At 36.9% G+C, this 10,916-nt stretch overlaps 1 protein-coding gene across 1 annotated transcript in view; it reads left to right on the top strand.

Moving 5' to 3' along the window:
• The first annotated feature begins 2,740 nt into the window (after positions 1–2,740).
• Positions 2,741–10,916, top strand: part of cttnbp2 (cortactin binding protein 2) — a 46,365-nt gene continuing 38,189 nt past the window's right edge. The window contains exons 1-2 of the mRNA XM_079873758.1: positions 2,741–3,047; positions 5,941–6,048. Coding sequence (XP_079729884.1) covers positions 2,967–3,047; positions 5,941–6,048 — 189 coding nt within the window. The 5' untranslated portion in view covers positions 2,741–2,966. The remainder of the gene's footprint in view (positions 3,048–5,940; positions 6,049–10,916) is intronic.

The following is a 10,916-nucleotide window of genomic DNA, read 5'->3' as shown; positions in this document are numbered from 1 at the left end:
TTCTTTATACTATTGTGGCAGTAAAATTCTTAATTTTTTACCAACTTGAGCAATGCACATGTGCATGTAAGAAAAAGTGTTTGTAATTTCTGATAGCATAGAATAGAATAGAATCCATAGGATTTTAATGTAATTGAACTAACTGCTTAAAATGCTTCTGATGAAAAACACTACCCATAATCCTAAAGTGAGATTAGAGACCAATTCGAGAGGTCTTTTTTTTTTTACCATGAAAATGGGAATTGTGGCAATCAGTGATTTCCCACTGCCCGATGTCGTTCTAATTCAACGATCTTAAATATCTGTTTATATTGTAGAATAAGATTTCTAATGCAATTTTTAGCACTTTTGTCAATAACTTAGTCTTATAGTCAATATTTTTATAGAAAGTTGTCAACCGAGGGGGCGCCGCAACCTGTGAGGATTAATGCATCCTGACCAGTTACCCATTTTTTTCTATGATGAGAAAAAAGAGAAATTACACATTTAAATGTGTCTGCAGCAGATTTTATTTCGCAGATTTAATTACAGGTTAAATAAATTATTAAATTGATTTTTAATGGGATTGTTTTCCCCACAATAAAGGCCTCAGACATTGCAGAGTGTATCTGTAAATGGTTATCTATTTAGATAAACGTACTCTCATTATGATCATAAGACCACATTATGTTGTGAGTAGCTAACAGAATGCATTGCATTATAGACAGCTTTTACTTACGAAAACAATAACACCAGGAATCAAATTACTTTCTGTGAGTAGCATTCAGTGGTCTTGAGGGTTTGATACCAATTCATTTTTTATTCAAGGACAGTGAGCAATATATCTAAGGTATTATAATGAAAGCCAGCCTAACATTAAAGATCAAATCAGTTGCCTTTGCTTAAGTGGCTTAAAGTGTTACATGCAATGCAATTTTCCCCTCAATTTAGTGTAATTTAGTAAAGAGAAAGAGGGAAAGCAGGGGCTAGAAGGCGGTAATGTCAGAACCATTTGGCTCTAGCCAGATATAAATTTAACATCACAAAAAAATCACAAAAAAAGATGGAATGACCCCTACTGGTTTTCACTGAGACTAACTATTTCAAATAGATCTTCTCCTTTCAGTCACATGAATAATCATCATAATCCGAAATCCATGTCCTTGTTTTTTTTTGGTCCCCATGAGGAAAACAGCTTACAGAATTATGTTTTTGAAAATGTAAAAATGCAGAACGTTTTCTGTGATGGTTTACATTTACATGTAATCATTTAGCAGATGCTTTTGTCCAAAGTGACTCACAAATAAGGAAACCAATAGAAGCATTTGAACCAACAAAAAAGCAACAATACGTAATATTTAAAGAAACAGATATACAGTATAGCTGTTCCTTATGGCTAAAGACTGCTCGGGTTCAGTTTGGCAGGTCATTCTACCAGCAGGGAACAATCAAGGTAAAGGTCCGTGAAAGTGATTTTGTGTCTGGCCCCACAGGGGCCGTCCACTTGCAGAACGCAAGCTTCTGGAGGGCACATAAGTGTGAAGTATGAGTTTAGGTAGGGATGCAGTGCCAGTGGTTGTTCAAACATCAGTGCCTTGAATTTGATGCGAGTGGCTATTGGCAGCCAGTGCAAATTGATGAAGAGAGGTGTGACGAGCTCTATTCGGTTCGTTAAAGATCACTCTCACTGCCGCATTCTGGATCAGTTACTGTCCATGCTAGAAGGTCTGCCAAGAGACCATTACAATAGTCTAGCCTGGATAGAATACTGGTCTGTGAAGATTAGCTGATCATCAATTTGCTGTCCTGGAAGGAGTTATGGTTGATGAGCCTATAGCTGAATGGAGAAGATTTGATGAAATGTTGGGTTGGCCAAAACCACAAGTAGTTTTGGTAAGGTTGAATTGAATGTGATGATCCTTCATCCAGCAATAAATGTCTTTTAGGCAGGCCCTGGTTTAGGGGTGGGTTGTTAGTACAGTATACAAACCATTATGTCTACAGAAAGTGTGTGTGTGTGTAATTGTTCCCATCCTTATTTTAGCCTATATATATTTTTTCATTATAATAATGATAAAACGGAATGTTTACCTTTTAAAGTTATATTTAGCAGAGCATCATTGCACTAACTTTATTCTTTATATCTTGCGTCAATTTGGATTTTCTATCCTGTCATGACTTTCTAATCTTGAAATGACCATTGTTGACAGATGTTTTGACCTTCTGCCTCCAAATAATGAGCGAAAGACATACGTGCAACCTCAGAGAGGCATTATTCATTTCATCACCATTCCCTGTGTCATTTTGAGTAGTTTGCTAATATTTTCTCTCATCATCTGTGTGGGCAGAATTCATAAAGTTATGTAATGAAGTGCAGTCTGCTTTACAATTGTGTTCACATGCTCCACAAAAACACTGTAGGCTAATAACACTATTTGGGGATTAACCATCATTTTTCTTTTCATACCTTTTTAACGTTTTATACGAAAAGGCCTAGCTGTTCAGTGTATTATTTATCCCTTGAAATGTGTTACGTATTTCTAGGGGTATCAAAACATGTCATTTATTGAGCCTACATTTTGACCGACATCTATGACTCAAAGGCATCTCAGTCATAACGTTAAGTTCCATTCATCATTATAATCTCTTTACCACATCTTCATATAGCCTATAAAATCAACTGGCGACAGAGAGGTTAACCCAAGCAGTGCAAAAATAGGATCGCGTTCATGTCACTCCCTCAAAAGCTGTAGGTTCACACCTCTTTTCAGGTTTACATCTGGACTGAGCTGCACAACCTGCGCCCCGTCAAAATCTAGTCCTCACCGGTCATCCACAGCCCTACTCAACGCAAATTTACAGCTGGAAGATGAATTATTGGCTCTCTGCGATTCTTTTGCAGCAGTGTAATAGTTAAATCAGTGCCGAATGCGTTATTTGATGTGGTGTGTGGTGCCTAAGCTTGAACAGTCCTCTACAGTGAGAAGATGGCGTCGGACGGAGCGAAAGGGGAGCAGCCACCTCCGCTACAAACACTGGTAACCACTGGCCATGGAAGCGTCGAAGCGGTGAGATATATTTACGCAAAAAATGACATCTGTCTGCCGCAATGAATGCTAATTATAACAGGCGATGAATGGTGCTAACAGAATAGGAATCGTCCTGTGCTGTGAATCATAAATATCAGTGGATGTGGAACAGTGGTCCGTGTGTACCCTGTGTGGAAGAGATTTAATTTTTTAATTTAATTTTTTTTTTGCGGGGTAACGTTACTTTGTTGTGCTTTCACATTTATATATCCTTGATCTGGGGCAGAGCATAATATTGTTTAAAGTACGATAATTATTCCTTATTGTTTCTTTAATGTGCAGCTGCGCGCGATTTGATATTACCATGGTAAGCCTAGAAGATTACCTTACTATTATTGAATATTTAACAGTTAATGTGCTATTTGTTTTGTCACGTTTCGAGATACCATGATAATTGAAATCGATTATCAACTGCTTTTTAGTATGGTTAATTGCACACTCTAATATTTAGAATCATTAATAATATAGATTGCAGTCTTTACCTAAAAATAATATAATAATAATAATAAAACACACACACACACACACACACACGTATGTGTATATCTATCTATCTATCTATCTATCTATCTATCTATCTATCTATCTATCTATCTATACATAAAGAATACATTCCCTTATGAAAATTAACCATGGTTTTACTGCAAATAAAACCAAAAAACATTGGTTGCTATAGTTAGACCAAGGTAACCACAAATTAACCATGGTTTTGCTACACTAACCATAGTTTAACCATGGCATTTGTAGTAAAACTGTGGTTATACAAATAGTAACCAGTCTGCCAAAAAAAACGTGGTTACTACTACACTTTTACTATAATAAAACCATGGTTAATTTGATGCATTGTGATTATAATGCTACTTTAATTTAATTGAGTTTCACACATTCTGATGACAAGTCATCATATACTGTATAGATAAAAGAAAAAAATCAATATTACCCCTTGGAGAGATGCTATAGATCCCTCCAGTACAGTTGCCTGAGGTTCTTCTTGCTCTCAAATGTATTGATCTGCATGCAGTGTCTTACGGTAAAGGGTGGTCTTTAGTTTCAGTAGTAAGATTTGTCATCATCTTACCATCCATCTTTATAAATTGATTTGCATGATAGAAAAAAAACACCACTTTAGAGTGCTATAGCCAGCCATATAGTTTATTGTTTTAGCAATGCATAGAGTCAAGTGGCACAAAAATGTAGTGAAAAGAGAGATGTAATGAAGCGGAGGCGGGTTGGGGATGGGGTGGGGGGTGTTCACTGGAGATGTTTCTAAATCGGTCTGAATTTTAGTGACTCAGCTGGCATAGTTCAGAGTACTGTGTCACCCACCGATCTGAGCTGCTTTAACTGCCCGAGGCCCCTTTACATTTAGAGTTGGGTTGAACAGGTGCGCAGACTTCAGCGCTGCCCATTGGCCACTGGCGTTAAATAATAAATCTCTGTCTTGTGCATCTACCCAGACACCTTTCTCAAGGGCTATATACCCTTACAAAGGTATGTAAGGCCCATGAATGGTTTATTTTAGGGGAGCTTTGTTAATCAAGTTTACTTAAGAGGTCTGACCCCATTCATAGCCATTATTGCTTTATAAAAAAATGCCTAATGGCTCTACATTGCATTCAAGCAGGGATTGTGTGCTCAAGAGCATCTCCCACTGACCAGTATTGACTTTTTTTTTCTTCGACCTCAGCATACTAAAGTATTGCTTTATTTGTGGATTCTCACGATTGGCTGGGGTTGCAAGTCTCATCCAATTTCTCATTAATTTCTTCAAGAACAAACAATGGAAAACAAAGATCATAGTGACTAAGGTGCTAGAAACAGTTTCAGAAGTGAATCATTTGTTGAAATCTATGCTAAGATCAGTGTTGCAGTTAGGATCATACCTGTAAGGCTGGACACATTTTGATTAGGCTAACCATTCACTACTCTCTTATTTTTCATTACACAGAGATAAGTCACATGTGCTAGTTAGTCCTTCTCAAAGAGACTGACTCATGAGAGTCCTTACATACAATGGAAAGGAATACATATGGAATGGAACATTAGAAGTTGGTCTTTAACAAGGTAGACCTTCTAATGAAGCACATAATTTGTGGAAAGGTCACTAGAGCTATATTAGTCCTAGTTAGAGGTCCTATAAATGTGAAAAATCGAATGCAATTATATAGTCGCATGAACAAGTGATACTTTTGTGGGGTGTTTTTTTTGTTGTTGTTGTTAAACAAAGCTTTTTTTTGCTTTGTGATTTTTTTTTAATTGCATATCCCTTATTTAATTATATTGTACTCTAAAATATTGCCTTCAGAAGACGGTATCACTGCTGTTCAGTTATTCTGAATGTTATGGTAAAAATGGAGAACTAAAACCATAACATATACAAAAATAACATATATGTCTGTACAGGGCATTATAATTTAAAGGATGGTTTTATAAAGCTGTATAATTCATGAATCATGAATTGTTTTATTAATAGCTTATTAGACTTTTTTAAACGATTAAGGCGGTAAGGAAAAGTAGGTTTCATTAAATGCAGTAGGCCCACTTGTTTTCGAGATGATGTATCATTGATCTTTTCACCAAAAATCTTTTGCACCAACTTGCACCATTTTAATAATGATTTTTATTAATTTATTTTATTGGTGTCGGCCAAAGTTGTCCAGATCATTGCATCCCTAATTACTGCCCCAGGGAACTCAGACTAGACTGTTTAAAAAAATGAGTTGGTTAATATTTCAGTAAAAAAAACTTAATGCTGTGGGCAGTGAGATTGGTGCCCACTCAACACCTTCTCTGCCAAGGATCTAATAGACCATCTGAGATATGCAGTGTTATTTTCCTGTTACAAGGCTCGTCTTCTTGCTCTGTCTTTCAGAAATGCGAGCTGAACATCGACAACCTGAGCAAACCAGAGCTCCTGACCCTTCTGAGCATCATGGAGGGAGAACTTGAGGCCAGAGACTTGGTCATTGAAGCTCTTAGGGTGAGTATAAAATCTCTGCACCTGTACGTCCTACTTTTGTAGAGAATAACTGTATCAAATAACAACATTGTCATTATTGAAGGCTGTCACAGTGTGTGCTGCATAGGGAATGCAGGGCCCTTGCCGTATCATTATCCCATTCCTTGTCTCTCAATATGCTTTACTATAAGTTTTAAAGGTTGAAAGCCCATAAATATTAGAAAAAAAAAGTTGCTGATGACTTTAATGAAAAATCAATAAACCATATTTTTATTGCTTGGGCTTGCATATGTAATCCATTTCCTCTGTCTAGATGGTTTTTTTTTAAGATTTTATGGATCTTATGCCCTTTTAGTTTGTTTCTGCTCAACTGGATGTTTATATTTTGGGCTGTAGCCACCATAGATCAATATGGGTTTCGCAATGTCCAATTCTAAAATTTGGTTCCCTTCAGCACTGAATATTTGGTTCGCATCTTTGTTTATATTCATCATAGTTTTAATATATTTTTACTCATTTTAGCTGTGATCTCACCAATACACTATCATTTCAAAGTTTGTGGGCAGGAAGATTAAAAAAAAAATGCATTAAATTGATCAATTTTAACCAAATTGATTGTTACAAAAGATTTTGATTTCAAATAAATTCTTTCCATTCATCAAAGGATCCGGACAAAAATGTATCACAGACAGTTTCCACAAAAATATTAAGCAGCAGAACTGTTTACAAGTTTGATAATAACAAGAAAGGTTTCTTAAACACCAAATCTGCATTTTAGAATTTGATTTCTGAAGGATCATGTGACACTGAAGACTGGTGGAATGGCTGCTGAAATTTCAGCTTTGCCATCACAGGAATAAATAAAAAATAGTAAACAGTTACTTTAAATTGTTATATATTTCACTATATTACAGCTTTTACTGTATTTCTGATTACATAAATGTAGCATTGGTGAGCATAAGAGATTTGTTTAACAAATCTTACTAACCCCAAACTCTTTAACGCTAGTGTACTTAAAGAGCTGCTATATGTTTTTGACAATCCGGCCACATTTTATTAAAAAAAAGCTTATGGAGATAGAAAGTATTTAGGGCATGGCAAAGAAGCGGAGTCAAGGGGATTGTAAGGTCATGGTCCAGCATTTGTCCCTATTAATCTTTGCATCAAGGTCAGACGTTCACAGCGAGGTAAGATGCCAAGTAAATCTGATTAAGATTAAAAAAGGATATACTTTCAAAATTGAGGTCAGGAGAGTCATTATATTTTCAGGTGTTCTAGTTCTGTGTGTCTGTGCGAGTTTCTAGGCCAGTGTATTGACAGAATGATGGGCAAATTTTCTGTCTCCAGTTTCCATCTCAATTTCCCTTCCTGTCTATTTTTGCTTAGTTTGTGCAAGTCTGTGATGTTCGCTTGTGTCATTCCCCCTCTTCCGCTTCACTGTGGGGTGGTTTCCATGCATTTTAGAGGCTGCTCTCTCTGTAATTCTGTTCCCTTGGCTGCAAGTTTTTCCCAGCTGGTTTCCCCCCCTGCGGATATACTATCTCTTTCTCTCCCACCCTCATCCCTCGTTCTCTTTCCGCAGCAACCAGCTCAAGCACAATGGTCTTGTTTGTTTCCTTAGGGAGATGGTGATAGGGCCAAGCACTATGCCGACTTTTAGACATACCAATTTAAAAAAAGCCAAATAATGACATTTTGTTTATTTTCTAGGCCATGTTGTAAATACTGCATTTGATACATGATAGATGAAAGCAGCAATCCTGTGCATTATTAAGAAGCTGTCAGCTGTTCGATTAATTAGCGAGCTGAAAAAGCTCTGTGCAGTGTATCGCTTTTCATCAGAAACAATGGCGAGACATAAGCAGATTAACTGTGAAGTCACATGCCTACAAACCCTCAGACTTGCATTCAGAGCCAGCCCATTATTTCCAGTCACATCACTACACCTCAGTTTTTGAGTTCATCCCAAGAAAAATGGATGGTCTTTGGTGCAGATAGATCACTTTGAAACCGTGACTAGTCCCGTATGGACATCTGGATGTGGAATATAGATGCTCGCGAGCCATTACATCTTAAGTGTGCTTATTTCCATTCATGAAGTTGAGTAATGCCTGTGTACATGGCAGGACTACAAAGTAACCTCTTTCACAATGTAGTTTATTAGTTAATCGTCATAAGTTTGCCATTATGTTATTTTTAATTTCCCTGCTGAAAAAAGGACAGAGGACCAACAGAAAGCTGTTTGGTTTGAAGCAACTTCACAACACAATTGACAATAGTCTACTTTTTTTTGCCTGCAAATTTTGCCAATATTTCACTAATGTATCCACGTCTTAATACCTTCTTGAAATAAAATCTCATCAGGGACTGATTTGAAAGGCTCTACGTAGTCAGAAACTCCTTGGGTCATAAACAGTGTTCCTCATGTGAAATGCACATGATATTTGACTGATTCACAAACAATATCAAGGAAGTTTGGTGTTAGCATGTTGCTAAGTTAACTCCACAATACTCTAATCAGAATAAAATGCGTAGCACACAAATATTTGACAAAAAACTTTTTATATTTATTGTTTTTGGTAATGAATGAATTATAAGTATATTTTGTTACATTTATCTTGCTTCTTCCGGTATATTATGGGACAGTCTTCACATTGGTAGCACGCCTCTGAATGCCTTAAAATGCTGCCTATGTACAGTAGGCAGATCTTTAGGTTCACAGCTGCTCTCCCGTTTCATTTTTAGCTTACTTTCTTTGTGTAACCAGGTGTTGTTTTACCAAAACTTATAAGAGTTTTGGCAAAAAAAACTGACCTGGAATATAGACAAACTGGATTGGATTTGTGTAGGCTATCTGGTTGTTTCAGCACTATTAATGTGATTGGCCGCTTTTCTGCCTATGCCGCAATGATTAGATGAAGCCGTTCTGAACACACTCTCTAGCACTGCCACGTGAGCTAATGTCAGGTCATCATCGCTGAACGAAACTGGATACAGGTTCATGTATATGAGTGATTATTTCTCTGATGAGAAGTGAATGCATATTTACTGAAGCTGCTGCCCCAGTTCACGTTCAAGTGGCTATTACAGGGAGCGTTGTACATTTTGATACATTCTTTTTGTGGTAGGTGGGTAAGAGTTATTTTCCTGTGTGACACGGATAAAAATAGAACACAGACACACTGTTGTCTGTGTACAGGGGCCAAAATGAACACTCGCCAATTCCCAAATCACCACTGCCCGGTAACTTTACAGGGAACTGCAATACATGGCTTTATAATATATCAGTTTTTAATTAAAAATGTTATTTCAAGGGCCTAAAACTAACTTTTTGCCACACCTGCCAATGGCCAGTGACTTAAGTAACTTTACCGGCCATACATTTTTTTACCGGCCTGGCGGCCTTTAAACTGTTTTTGCAAAAACAGCCAGTTATGACCCCAAAATTCTAGATACCAGTGAAAATTCACAATTCTCTATTCTACTTTCAATACCACAGCTAAAACTACTAGCCTAACTATTATCAATTTAAAACATCATTAAAGACAAGTAACAGTAGTTTTTTTTAGGTAGAGACATTTAATAAAGTAATCAAATGTAAAATAACACTGAATAGTCTCCACTGTATAAATATATTAATAAATTAATCCTTATTAAAGTTTCAAAAGTTAATCACTCAGAAGCAGTGAGTGAATTTTTTTTTCTTTGGCCTTTTTTTTTTTTTAACATTAGAAACACAGATAGTAGCAGAAATATTAGGCTACTGTCACTTTAAGACCTAATGCAATATACTGATAATTATACACATGCCTTGTCTTTCTCGGCTGTTTATGTTCACTCAAATCATAACCAACTGTGTTTACTAGGATTCCTGTCAAGGCAGGCATTTTTTTTACATAATTTTTGTGTGAATATGTCCGTTCAAGCGCAAGAAGATTTGAGAAAGAGCTAATTTTTTAGTATTGACTTTGTCTAAGACACGGCATTCTGGAAGCGTACTTCGGATGACCTTATAATATTATTTTATATATTATATTATAATAGGACTCTGTCTGTAGCTCTAAATATTGGTATCTCTGAATGCAGCATGAAAATCAAAGAGAACAGCTTGGAGCTGTTTGTGTTCTGTCAGAGTATTTGTCTCCTCTCTCTCTCTCTCTTCTCTCTCTCTCTCCCTCCCTCCACCCCCCTTTCCATCACATTTTACATTCTATCTGTCAAATGCAAGAAGCAGAACCATAATTCCACATGCACGTGTCTGTAAGATCAGCTTAGCTGATCCTCACGCTGCCATTCAGCGAGGCAGGCGACAGTCAGCCGAGTGTTATTGCGTGTGGGTGGCTGGATGGATGGACAGAAGCGCATGTTATGAGAACACTATCCAAACAGTTGAAAATCACTTTAATTTATAGACCCCCATCTGAGGTATTTTCCAGCACCCTCCCGTTTATTTATAAGTGCACTCTCAATCATTTGTAAACACGAAAGATAAAGAATCATTGCAAAGTACTGGAATAAGCAGAATAAATCAAGCACCACAAGCATTGAGTCAGCCATTTTGTTTGCTTTTACCCTAATGGCTTTCTTTTTGCCTGAACAATTTAAGCAGAATTGACCAGAAAAGAGCGCTGAAGTCGTATCCTTCAAGCTTTTTAGTGCAGTTGTGTGCAGAAGTGAAAGGGGGGACCACCATGTCATAAAGTCAACTGAGTCGTCAAATGTAGTAGGTGGGAATCAATAGAGTGGTTTTGGTGTCCAACAGGCAAAAATAAAGAAAGCTTACAAAAATAAGTCATTTGAGGATTTTGAAAATGTCAAAATTGATTTTGAAACCGGTTTAGCCGAGGTTAAAGGAGGCCTGCATCACATACTTTGCTGTGTCATTTTGA

The sequence above is a fragment of the Squalius cephalus genome, assembly GCF_949319135.1.
Source record: "Squalius cephalus genome assembly, chromosome: 6".
In the NCBI taxonomy this organism is placed as follows: Eukaryota; Metazoa; Chordata; class Actinopteri; order Cypriniformes; family Leuciscidae; genus Squalius; species Squalius cephalus.
The sequence above is the reverse complement of the archived record's forward strand: the minus strand, read 5'-3'. Positions and strand labels throughout refer to the sequence as shown.